This window comes from Mustela erminea, chromosome X, assembly GCF_009829155.1.
Source record: "Mustela erminea isolate mMusErm1 chromosome X, mMusErm1.Pri, whole genome shotgun sequence".
NCBI classification, from domain to species: Eukaryota; Metazoa; Chordata; class Mammalia; order Carnivora; family Mustelidae; genus Mustela; species Mustela erminea.
Genome location: NC_045635.1, coordinates 117,198,647 through 117,212,311, shown reverse-complemented (window position 1 = coordinate 117,212,311; position 13,665 = coordinate 117,198,647). Strand labels below are relative to the sequence as shown.

The 13,665-nt window shown below is 39.6% G+C and overlaps 1 protein-coding gene across 7 annotated transcripts in view; it reads left to right on the top strand.

The window, feature by feature from the left end:
• The window catches only part of MCF2 (MCF.2 cell line derived transforming sequence), a 105,018-nt gene extending 91,753 nt beyond the window's left edge, over positions 1–13,265 (top strand). For 3 of the 7 annotated variants that reach the window (XM_032331405.1, XM_032331403.1, XM_032331404.1), the window contains 5 exons: positions 1,981–2,090; positions 3,523–3,632; positions 5,775–5,887; positions 6,791–6,891; positions 10,311–10,702. In XM_032331405.1, coding sequence (XP_032187296.1) covers positions 1,981–2,090; positions 3,523–3,632; positions 5,775–5,887; positions 6,791–6,891; positions 10,311–10,354 — 478 coding nt within the window. In that variant the 3' untranslated portion in view covers positions 10,355–10,702. Of the gene's footprint in view, positions 1–126; positions 318–1,980; positions 2,091–3,522; positions 3,633–5,774; positions 5,888–6,790; positions 6,892–10,310; positions 10,703–11,534 lie in introns of those variants that run through there. The other 4 variants (XM_032331400.1, XM_032331401.1, XM_032331402.1 and 1 more) reach the window with 4 other exon arrangements.
• The last annotated feature ends 400 nt before the right edge of the window (positions 13,266–13,665 follow it).

Below are 13,665 nucleotides of genomic sequence, written 5' to 3'. Positions count from 1 at the left end.
TTCTGTGCGGTCAGAGAGGAGGCGTGCATCCTGGGAGGGCACAGCCATGAAGTCTTTGAGGAAGGTAGTGGGCCTACACGATAGCACTGCTGCTGGTTGACAGATGTCTTCATATTCTGCCTCTAGGAATCCTAAAAGGTGGAGTTGCCCATAGAACAAGTGCATATATGCGGAAAGAATCCCCACGCTGATTCCAAAGCCTGTGCACAGAAAGTCACCACGTAGCATCTGCCTGATACAGGGATCATTGAATGGTTTCCTAAAAATAATTTTTTAAGATTGTTTTTTTCTGAGAGGGAGAGAGGGAGGGAGAGGAAGACAGGGAGAGAGTCTTAAGCAGACTCCTTGCTGAGTGCAGAGCCTGACACGGGGTTCGATCTCACGTCCCTAGGATCATGACCTGAGCCAAAATCAAGTCAGATGCTTAACCAACTGAGCCACCCAGGTGCCCTCCCAAAATACTCTTAAAAAAAAAGAAAAAGAAAAAGAAAAAGAAAGGGGTTCCTGGGCGGCTCAGTTGGCTAAGCATCCAACTCTTGATTTTGGCTCAGGTCATGATTCCAGGGTCCTGGGATCGAATCCAGTGTCAGGCTGTCTGCTCAGCGGGGAGTCTGCTTCTCCCTCTTCCCCTGTCCCTGCCCCTAGCTTATGCGCGCGTGCTCGCTCTCTCGCTCTCTTTCTCTCTCTTTCTCAAATAAATAAATAAAATATTTTTTAAAAAATTAAAATAAAATAAAGATACTCTTTTTCTTGTTGTTGGATATTATCTTTTAGAGGTAGCTAAAAATCAGGATCAAAGTGCGTTGGTTCATCTGGACTTTAGGAAAATCATTTAAAAGTCACAGGGGAAGTCTTTATCTTCCTGAGTCACAATACTCAATCTTCTGTTATAGGTTATGGAAGGAATGTCTTTAGGTTTCATACAGTAAGTGACTTTACAGTAGGTGACACAGCCCAACAGTGTTCATCAGATTAAGGTTTCAGTGTCATTCATATACACCTTACTTAATTCACTGAGGTTAAAAGATCATACAGAAAGCAACAGGGATTTTTTTTTTTTTTTGGTAGCTTTCTGACTTTCCCTTCAAGAACCTCCTCTGCCCTCTTCAGCCCATATGGCTCCTATGACTGGTCGGACTGTTACCCTCTCCTAGTTCAGGGATGGACATGTAGACCAACCTAGCCCGTGATGGCCATCACCAGAATTTTCATCAGAGCTGTCAGGAAGGAGGTCTTGTCCTTTGAACTGAGAAGTTCTATTAAGCCTCTAAGCCTAGGGTTACTAGGGCCTGTTCTCCTTCCGCATGTGACTGCGGCAGACAGGGAAGCAAGGATGGGAACCCACACAGAGGTAAAGCAGTGCCGAAATACTGGATTCCTGATGACTTTTCTTAAGCACCTGGATTTGTATGTGTTCAGCATTAATCCTTAGACTTTCAGTTATATGAACCAATAAATTTCTCCTTTTACGGGGTTTTTTTTTGTTTACATTTTTCCAACTGTATTTGTTATGGTCGACACTTAAAATTTGTGTATATTTAAAGAGTAAAATTTGATTTGATATACATATGCATTGTGAATTATTAATCCCAGCCATCCTTCTGTGTGTGTGTGTGTGTGTGTGTGTGTGTGTGTGTGGTGAGACCACTTAAGATCTACCTGTTAGCAAATTTCAAGTATATAATATAACACATTATAAGAATTTTAAACAATATACCGGCGGTGGGTCCAGAAGGCAGTCATTTTTTTCCCTGCATATTAGAGAACTTGCTGGCTTGGATCCTAGAATGTAAACTTTTATTGTATTGTGAACTATCATGCTACAGACTTAAATTAAGTGGGGGGGGGATCAGCTAGGTTTGAATGATTCTCAGAGAATGTTCCTGACACACAGTTTCACTAGAAAAAAATACCATTTTTAATGTCTTGTTATTCTTAAACAATAAAAGCTCACTTATTTTCACACATTGACTATTTCAGAAGGCAACACGGATCTTTTCTGGGCGCCGAGGAGCCCGCCCCGGAACCCAGTGGAGCTCTGGCGGAGGTCCAGGAGGCGGTCCCGTTGGTTCGGGCTGAAGCTAACACGGGTAAGCGTGGCCGCCCTAGGGAGGCGAGGCGCGTGCTGTGCACCTTCTTTTCCACCATTGTTAGCTCAGAAAATCTACCTCTCTCTTCCCTTTGTATAAAGAAACCAGAGCTCATCTATTTTTATGAGGCTCTTTTGTTTCCCACATGTAAGATACCCTGGTGGGCACTGCAGGTGGGGGAATGCCAATGCGGCACCTGGACCGGTGGCACGTGGGAGCTTAAGGAAGCTCTGGGTCTGCCCCAGACCTTCTGAGTCAGAAACTCTCACTCCCCGAGTTCCCATGGTTCTTTCTGACCCATGCTCAAGTCGGCCGGGTTGGGGGGGCGTATCCCCTGCTCCACAGCATAGAGATGAATAAGACACATATACCATAGCTGTCATGAATCAAGAGGAATCATTTACAGCTGGAAAGTTTATTTTTCTTTTGCACCTTGTCTCATTCAAGCTGATTTCAAACAAGGCATTTACTGCGACTAATAGAACACAGCCCCAGTACCGGGAATTGCGCAGAGCTCTGGGCATACAGTCTGGCATCTCTAGAAGCCACAAGGGTAGAAAGAGAATTCAGCAAGCAATTAAAATGAAATGTGATCAGTGTTAAAACAGAGAAATGCAAGGTGCCGTAGAGGCGCCCAACAGGGTCATTTTCCTAGGAAAATGCTTGCCGGAACTGGTACTCGATACTTAGATACGACGGTCCTGGGTCTAGAGGGGTTCTCTGCTATTTGAAGAGAAACAAGTAATGGCAGTCTTGTTCAATCGAAAGCCACTGTGCTCCGCTCCTCTGTGCGGTGGTCCCCTGAGCAGAGAGACTGCTACCAATGCCTTCATTTGATAGGTGAGGAAACCAAGTCAGAGAAACTTGCTGTGACTTTTCCAAGACAACATGAATGGTTTAGTGTGGCCAAGATGAGATTCTGTTTATCTCTGCCTGTGTTACATTGCTTACTTTGTATGAGCTCAATATCTCGTGTGGATTAATTCCCTCTTACACATACGTGTAAGACAGAGGAGACAATTCCAAAATACTAATATAACTAGGCAGGATGTTCTAAGTGCCTAGAACATCCTGCCTAGTTTGAGTTGGACCCATAAAAATGCCCTAGACAATATTTGGGGAAAGGAATATTTTCTCTAAGAAAAGGTAAATGCTCTGTGGAATATTTTTTAACTTCTTGTTTTTAATAACTGTCGCACCAACTCCACCTTGAAACCTTCCTAAAAAGTAAAAGGAGTCTCTGACATTCCAGGCCCTTTTTGAAATACCAGAAATTCTAAGATAATACAGGCTAATCGGAGGTTTTATTATATAAACATACTATTCTTGGACATTGAAGGTGACAGCCTTGATTATTACAGTTAGTTTCACTTCTCTGCCTGTGTTGGGCCAGCACCGTTAAGTAACTGCCCCCTTCGTGTTTTTCTTATAGGTTGGACCCAGATGTCCGCACCTGCAGAAATCTCTGAAGACCCCGAGGAATGGCCGAGCAACTATTTCTACGCTTCATACGATGACAATGAAGAAGTAAGGCCCCTAATGGTTAGTGATGACATATTCAAATAAAGAAATAAAAACTCTTGGAGCAGTATTATTGCCACAGGAGGCAGGCATGTGCGGGCAATCTTCTGTCCGTGTCCTCGAGGTCATTAGGTAGATTTCATCGCCCAAAGATTTGAAACCTGTTTCACCACGGACGTGCAATAGTAAGCCCTTCTGTCCACAAGAACTTGTTTGGGCTCTCTGTGACGCTCCTACTGAAGCCGATGAGACAAATGGTCCATCATTCCAGTCCCTGTACATCGACCAGTTTTATCTTTAGTTGAGCTTTTCCACTGTGTTTTCAATCTAAGCGTAGGAGATAAAATCAGAAAACAGAGGAGAGTCAGATATACTTTAAATAATCAGCTTAGATTCTAGATCGACAAATCTAGGGAATCAACTTTACACATATGAAACTACTTGAGGACATCTGGGGACTATATTTCCATGGGTGGCCAAAGCACATGTTAATGATACCCACGTCGGCACAACGGAGCAAGGGAGTGCCCCATAAAACAAAAGGAGTTTGCTTTAGAGTACGAGTAACTGTTAGAAGAAATAGCCGGCAGTGTGGTTAAGATCTTGGTAGATTATTGGTGGGGGGAGTTAGAAAAGAATATTTTGGACTTTTTTTTTTAAGATTTTGTTTATTTTTTTGACACAGAGAGAGAGAGATCACAAGTAGGCAGAGAGGCAGGCAGAGAGAGAAAGAGGGAGAAGCAGGCTCCCTGCCGAGCAGAGAGCCCAATGCGGGGGCTTGATCCCAGGACCTGAGCTGAAGGCAGAGGCTTTACCCCACTGAGCCACCCAGGCACCCCTATTTTGGACTTTTTGTATACTGACAGTTTCCTGAAGTCTGCAGCTCGGAGGGCGGGGTGCTGCACAAAGCATCAGGGACGCGCTAGGTTCAGCAGTCCTAATGTCAGGGTCAGGGACTAATGGCGTGGAGAGCCGCAAGGCTGCAGAGCACTGACTCTGACTTTCTTTAAGAAAGTAACAGGGTAATCTTTCTCTTAGTAATACAGTGACCATAATACGTATGTGTACGGCAGTTTCCCTCATGATTCTGTCTGAGGACGGGAGAGGCACTTGTTCGGTTGCGAGCAGAAAATCAGAGGAAGCCAGTCTGGGTTTAAATGTTTTCCGCCAGGTCTCGAGTCAGCACGTTCCCTGCTCGGGTGTCAGAGACTAAAGCAAATATGCAGAAGGGGTGACTGCTGTAATCCTCAGGGATGGGGATGTACTGCTCAAAGGACGTTTAAGCCCACATGATGTGGGCATGGGTTTTCTATGTGCACAGAATCGACACCGCATAAGTCTTTAAGAGTTTTAGCTGTGGTACTCTTTTTAAAAAATTCATGTATTCAATGTTGTGCTAGAAAAATCTTCATCACAGAATACTTTCGGACTTCAGCACCTGGCGGGCTCAGCTAGGGAAGCATGGGACTCGAGCTCAGCGTTACAAGTTCAAGCCCCACATTGGGTGTAGATATGACTTAAAAATAAAATCTTGAAAAAAAAATAGTATTTTGGACTTAAATCATTATTTCTTCTCTCTCTACTATTTAACGAATTACAGTCAGTGTGCCTTGGATAATTTGGCTTATTAATGAATCAGGTTCAAATTATAACTGCCAAAAGATTAAGGCCAAGTAAAGCACAACAGCATAGTTTAATGTGCTTTTATTGGACCCGGAGCTTTCATGCTAATTATTTTTACCTGTGCAAAAGGATACAAATCCCAGAAATCCTTTTGAGGGCTTAGTAGTGGGTCTTTGTTCAGGCTGCTGCCTTTAATATGTGCCTAGATAAATTTTCCATGAGCCTAGTTTACAAATAACAGTATTTAAAAATTATTTTCATGCTGGGCTTTTTCTGAGTTTATGCTTCTAATTCGTATAAGATAAATTAGTCATGCTCTGTTATTTTTTGTGTAATTCTCTTTTTGCAAATAAAAATGAATTCTTCAGGTGAAATGAATACACATTGTGCTCTGTGTTTGCTCGTTCCTGCCTAAGCTGCTGTAGCCGCCACTGTTTCTGCTGACGTAAAGTGTGTATTCTTTGCGTCATAGAGCGTGAAGTTAATACAAGCTGTTTTACGGTCCAATTTGTAACATGATTTTTCAAAACAACCTTCCAGTCTCCAGGCAAATACAAAGCCCTAGCAGACTGTAGGAAGAGGGGCCCAGAAGATCTCCTGATTAGAAATGGAGATGTCATTCAATTTCTCCATGAAGATGTTGAAGGTCAATGGTAGGTGTGTTCTCAGTGCTTATGATGACCTCGGCCGGGGGCACACGGATATCTAATCAGATGTTCTGCTTTCCTTGTATCTTTGTTATACAGTCTCAAGAAGCAGAAATATCACATTTCTTATCAGTGTTTCATTTTCATTGCTTCAGCTATGCCTATATAGCTCACTGAAAGGAATGTTAACCTTTGGTGAGTGTAAAATGCTTTGAAAGAATGAAATGCTATGAGTCTGCATGCTCTCTTGTGGTTTACCTTTGGCTCAGACATTTCAGCTGATAGATCTGGCTTTGTAATGGCTACAGATCGTACTATGGTCATTTAAGTCATTCATTAATTCATCACATTTCTAATGAATGCCCTCTATGTGCCAGGAGCCATGCTTTGCTACCCTACAACATAGCCACCCTTCTCTTTATCAATTCCAATATTGATTTTTTCGTCTTCCCATTCTGTTCTCATGCATTCAACTTCATACAGCACCAATTGCAAAGATGGTTCTGCCAAATATACTGCGTAATTATAGGGAACCCAGAGCAGGGAGGAAATACTGTTTGGAAGAGGATTGAACGAAGCATCCATAAATCTTTTGGAACTTTTACGTGAAATAGTTCTGTCTCCATTGTGTCAATCACCTTAGCTGAAATGCTATAATGACTGTGTGTACTTTGGCCCTAAAGGTGGAAGAGTACACACGGGGGAAAAGTAATGATGGATCATTAAAGTAATAACCATTTTTGCTAGTAACCCAAGTCCTTTGTAAGTTACTCAAAGGACTCAAGCACTATGTCATGTAGGTCGTTGAATACTATAGTAGCTTTGTGAAAATTTGAACTGTAATGCAGTGTTTTTATTTTTGATTACCTTATATTACCATTGTTGGCTACTAATTCATTTATTATTTAGGTTGGTGAAAAATCTGAACAGAAGAAAAGAAGGTCTGATTCCAGGGAACACTGCGCAGGTCTTAATTGGTGACTATAGGTTTCGGAATGCCAAAGTTCCAGGTATAATATGAACAGACCATATGCTATTTGTTTAAAGGCTAAAATTTTTAAAACTCCACCAAGGATGCAGGTGACCTAGAGTAAGAACTTCTCTGCACTTAGAAACAGAGCTGCAAGCCTGTTATGTTTGCTAGGATTTAATTTTTTCCATTAACAGTTTTTAAATTAACAAAGAATAGATTTTTAGAACACGTTAAACTCTTCCCTACACTGTTGATAGGTATGGAAGAGATTTTCAGATACTGTGGTGTCTTGTAAGAGATCCTTCAGAACTAAATATCAATGATATGCTTTTAAGGTACCAGACTTAATGCCTAAGAATGCTTTACCAGTGTGTTTTCACCCAGTTCTAAGAGCACGTTATTTCCTTATGGTAGCTTTCAGCTCTATACGCATGTGTGTGCACACACGCATACACACACACACACACACACACACACACACTCATGTCTATGTCCAAGACTTAATGTAGTATGAAGTGATGAGTGCCAACCTGATATTCCTTTCTATTAACCCAACCCTTAATACATAAAATTTCTGTATTTTATTTTTTAAAAAGATTTTATCCATTTATTTGTCAGAGAGAGAGCACAAGCAGGGGGAGCGGCAGTCAGAGCAGGCAGAGGGAGAAACAGGCTCCCTGCTGAGCGTGGAGAGCCATGTGGGACTCTAGATCCCAGGACCCTGGGATCATGACCTGATCCAAAGGCAGTGGCTTAATCCACTGAGCCACCCAGGCGTCTCAAATTTCTGTATTTTAAAATAAATCAGTATTCTTGTATATTTTCCCCCCTAGATACTGAGCTATCTATAAAGAGGTATCACAAAAAAACCCAGACTTTTTGTGAACAAGATTGTTATCATATGCACATGTTTCCTTTGAATTCCTAGTTTTGGACTTGTATTGGAAATCTGGGAAATGGTACTCTGGGTTGAAATGACTCTAATACACCAGGAGTAACTTTTTTGGTTTTGAATTTCATTTATGACAGGAAACAAAATCTACAGGGGACAGGGCTTAATATAAAATATCAGGACACACGGGAGCCCCACAAAGAGGGTCACTTCTTTTTTTTTTTTTTAGGTAATCTAAATCTGGATCACCTTTCAACATTTTTCTGTACCAGTTGTGGAATTATTATTATTATTATTATATTATTATTATTAAGTAGGCTCCATGCTGGGCCTACTAGTTGGGGGGACTTGAACTCTTGACCCGGAGATCAAGACCTGAGCTGAGATCAAAAGTCAGACACTTTACTGACTCAGCCACACAGGTGCCCCAGTTGTTGAATTATTTAGATAATTACTGAATTGATGAATTATTTAGATAATTAGTAACCAGAAGAGTTTGACATATGTGAACTAATTGACATTTACTTAAAACCTACAGCCAGCAACTGCAGAATACACCATTACTTTTAAGTGTGCGTGGAACCTTCACCAAGATAGATCATATGCTGCTCATTAAAACAAGTCTCAATACATTTCAGAAGAGTGCAGTCATAGAAAGCCTTAAAAAGCGTTACAGTAGAAATTGTTACCTTGGGACACCTGGCTGGCTCAGTCGGTAGAGTGTGTGACTCTTGATCTCAGGGTCATGAGATCAAGTCCCATACTGGGTGCAGAGCCTACTTAAAAAGAAAAAAAAAAGAACAATTGATATCTGTAGCTATCTGGATAGTAAATGACACACCTCCAAAGAACACATGGGGCAAAAAGGAAAGCGTTAAGAGAGATTTGAATTATTTCAAATTAGAAGTTTAAATACTTGTATCACACACTTAAAAATCAGTGTGATTCACCATATTAACATAACAGAAGGGGAAATTTTGTCATCATTTCAATAGATGCACAAATCCATTTCTGTTATAGCCAGTGTCATACTTCAAGATAAAGAGAGAAAGCAAAAGAAAAGAAGAGTTAGATCACATATATGTACAAAACTGTAAGGAATCTCTACACAAAAAGACCCTACTAGAAGTAACAAGTAAATTCTATAAGGCTGTAGTATACAAAATCATTATACAAAATAAACTAATTCTATATCTTGGCCACAAAGAACTGAAAAAAACTGTAATTTCAAAAAACAATACCATTTAAATTTGTAATATAAATTGTGAAATAAGTAGGAATATATCTACCAATAGATGTCTAAGGGTTCTATAATGACTAATGTCTATAATGACAAATCACTGCTGAGATACATTTAACAGGACCTAATAAAGGGACAGAGAGACTGTGTGTAAGTGTTGGCAGTCGCGGTGTTGTTAGGAAATCCATTATCCACAAATCAGCCTCTGGAGTCCATGCAGTCAAAAGCTGAGCAGCCCCTTCTTGGGGGGGGACTACATATATGTTTATTCTAAAATGTATATGGAGAGGAAAAAATCCAGAACAAAAGAATCCCAAAAATCTGGAGTACTTACATATCTGATTTCAAGACTTACTATAAGGCTACAGTAATGAATGCAGTGTGGTATGGAAATAAGTATAGAAAAATAGAGATTTCTAAAGTAGATCCACATATACATAATCAATGAATGTTGAATCAAGGTACTGAGTCTACTGGATAGGGAAAGGAAGGTTGTTTTAACAAATGGTCCTCCAGCAACTGGGTAGCCATACAGTAAAAGAAATGAACCTTCGTCACTACATCTCACTCCATATACAAAAGGTAATTTGAGTTGGCTCATAGGCCTGAACATAAAACCTAGGGTCAAAGTTTCGAAAAGCATAGGACAATATCTTTATGACATTGAGCAGTTAATAATTTCTTTCTTGTACTATACAAGACAGAAAAAGCACTAACTCTTAAAAAAAGAGTGTCAGGCAAATAGAAATGTTGCACATGTTGAGTTACGTACTTTGTCACTTTAAAAATTTATATCTGAAAAAAATAAAAATAAGAATTTATATTTGTTAGGGAGCGCCTGGGTGACCCAGTTGGTTCAACGTCACACTGTTGATTTCGGCTCAGGTAACAATCGAGCCCCACGTAGGGTTCCTCACTGGGCGTGGAGTCTGCTTCAGATTCTCACTCTCTCCCTCTCCCCCTGCCCACTCCTTCTCTAAAAAAAAAAATTGTATTTGTTAGAATAAGATAAAATCTAAGCTAATAACACTATGAATGCTTTTGGAAGCCAAATAGTTGTAATGAATCACATTTTCCCCTGAATTTCACTGATTTCCATTTTCTACGTTGAAAAGTTAAGTTTGAAAGTAAATGTGGCCAGCTTCCTGCTAATTCTTTGTGCTTAGTTAAATCATTAATGAGATAAGAAATATGTGAGTCACTTAAAGTATGTGTTCAAGAAGCTGTTGACATTAACGTATATAAGTTGTTTTTGGTGAAGCAACTAAAAAAATCCAGTAAAGCCATGTATGTACTAGAAAATAATGGCCTTTCTTGTGCTCAGGTCTCCAAGATTCAAAACTGAAAACACCAAGTGTATTCACCTAACTTCTATATAATATAGGAAGACTTGGTAGGTTTTCCCTAACTTGTGTCATCATTTAAAATTTGAAATCATCATTTTAAAGCCAGACGTCCTCCTACTTAATTCAGGACAAAGTTAATTACATTTTAGCTAACTGTAATGCGGGGCATGTAAAATTACATATTTGATTAGTTTTAATTTGAAATGATTCCATTACTGTAACCAGTGACGGCAGACGGAGTGTGTAGTGCTACCTTTGAAAAGGGTGTGGCAGAACAGCAACTTAAATCGGATTTGGGCCCCTGCTTCTGTTTCAGGCGGTAAAGAGTTTATGTGTTAACATATATCCACGTTAGTTGGCAAAAAAAAAAGCACATTCTTCTTCTGTAGCCATTTTTATTTTCTCCCATCAGTACTGCTTTTCAAGATCCATTTCTTTCTCGCAGTGCCATCGGGAGGGCAGAAGCGTAATGTATTGCTAGATCATCAGCATTGAAAGCAGACATTACTCTCAGCATGGCAGTGCTACTAGATCAAGGGACTAAGGTTCACTTGGCCCCTGTTCTCTAGAAAGTTCTGACTTCAGATCTTTTAGAAGTATACAGTCCTTTCAAATAATATGCACTTCTGACTTAGGCTGATTGAGAAGTTCATGCTTATTGATAGATTTCTGTTGAATGCTATAATATCAAGTGGTTTTGATCGAGATCCTTACCCATTACATGACATCAAGCAAAATGGTACACTGTGGCCTACAAAAATGTGTGCCAATTTGTGGATTAGGAGATTACAGTTGACCGCATATGCACCTGTCAGAAGTGTTTAGGTTTCAAAATAGATATTAGGCTATCTTATTTGAAATCTGGCAAATGCAGTGTAAAAGTCTCTGATACTTATATCCTTACTGTGTCTCCTGTTCTCTAGACCACACAGCATAATTCATATAATATTTATGAATTCCAGTTGCAGGAGATGTGAATTCTGTTTGCTTCCAGTGAAGCTGTGCCATTCATAAAATAGAGGCCTTTAAGAAATGATTTTGGAACAGAATGACAGCTTTCGTAGTCAACCAACCAAAAGCCATCACCTTTGAATTCAGATGAACCTTTTGAATCCTCCCATTCAGTGTTAGAAGCCCTAGCACCGGCAGTCTGGGTCTCCAAAGTCTCTCGAGTATTAACATCATTCTTCATTATTTTATAGATGCTGCTCTGAGTAACACAAGGAAACTCAGTTCCCCTTGAATTAAAGGAGAATGAATAGACTTTTAAAAATAAGATTTCCTTTGGAGGTGTGAACTAGATTCTATTTCTTAAAAGCGTTACAGACAAACAGCACAAGAGTCAGGATGATCTATGTTGCCCATGACATGCACAGAAATTCCTCAGGACTGAGGAGGACTTCGTCATTCAGTTTGTCTCATTCTTGCAAGAACCATCTTCACACCTTCCGGTCCCCTCGGCTGCAAAGTGCAGTGTTACAGCGTTCCCTGGTGGGGTTTCTCAAGGCATGCATTCAGATCCCATCTCAAAACCAGAAATCAATAATTTTGAACATGTGCAGGCAAAAAGCTGTACCTGTCATTTTTGACATAACTTTTCACTAGCAAAACAAAACAAACATCCAAAGAGAGAAGAAAGATCACCAGAGATTTTAAACCCCTTTGTTGGTTGGTAGTTTATTTTATTCTTTGCTTCTGCTATCTAGGGGACTATAATGTACCAAAGGAATATATGTTCTGAAGGACCTCTTTTGCACTTTGACTGGTATGGACGGTTGTCAGAGCTGTCTTATGGTTCTGGAAAAGATCCAAAGCCAAAAAATCCTGTAGTTAGGATGTGTTGAAGTTTACATTTTATGCATTGAAATTTAGATACACCTATCCCAGCTTTAAGTTAAATATATTTGCACAAGTTCTTCTTTAAGTTAAATATCATATTTGCACAAGTTCTGTGTTCTGGTGTCTTGAGTTGCTTTCGAATTTTGTAGAAAGACCGATTCTGGGAAAGGTGTTCTTCAGTTATGTTGTGCCTCTTCCTAGCGTTTTTCTTTGATGATACATGTGTACGTGTCTTTCTTTTAAACATGTAAAAAGTGTGATCACTTCTTTTAAAGCCCAGGGCCAGTTGTTGCATGCAGTGTCGAGTTTATGCTTGGAGTATTTTATATGCTGGACCAGTGAAGACAATGGTTTGAAATTGCTGCCTTTTGAATCATGGATTGTGAATTTTCCTGTCAAGCTGGCATATTAGGTGCATGTTTTTTCATTATTGGTTTTACAATAAACAACAACTATATTATATGTAAATTTCTCTTTTAAATAGGTTTGTGTGTCATGTCAAGATCATAGTTTATGCCAGTGGTATCACTCTATGTAGCAGTTTGTATGACAAACCAATTGTGCTTTATTCAAAGGTACCTGCACATTATAACTCTTCTAATGTCCAATTTGCTGAATATATGATGGGTGATTTATAACTCACTCACGAAAATGCCCGTATATTTGATAGTTCACTTAATGCTTCTACGACAATAACAACACCACAATGAAATCGAAGCACATTTCTTTTGCGTGCTGATCCTGTGGTTTGAAGACAGAATTCGGAGATAAAATGGTTGATTGATGATGCCCCTCTGCACAGAACATTTTAATTTTATGGTATTAAACTAGGGACTTTAATCCTTTAAGACAAAATGAGTTCTATAGATTCAAACATACAGTTATGGTCTTTTAATGTCTTAATCACTGTACAATGAATGCTCCATTCGTATATGTATTTGTACATGGAACGGCACTGTATTAATTTTATTGGGCTATAAATGTGTGTTACTATAAAACATAGCAGCAATTTCCCTTTACGTCTTCAAAATTTAATTACATCGTAAATGTACTTACAATGTAAATGTACTTGTGTTAATTCCACATTAAAAATATTCAACCTTCAATTCATGCATTTTTTTTTCAGTTTAGTATCAATTATACATTGACATCTCCTTTCCTCTCACTTATTAGGGATACCCTAAAGGCACCAATAAGTATATTGAGTTAAATATTTACCTTTAGGTTCGTCGTAACGTCATCATAAATAAAACAATGACATTGAGCTCATTGATAGCCAGATGCAACACAACAGAGAAGAGAAGCCAGAAACGGAGTCCTACATACATGGAATGTGCTGTGCTATTGGATACAGCGTTGTATGTGGGGCAACTGGAGACTGTTTAGTAAATGACGCTATGAAAATTGGGGAAAAAATAGATGTTAACCTTCAGCCTTGCTTCATGATTCCCTGAGAGACAGACAAAGACAGGGAGATCTGACTAGAACCAGAGT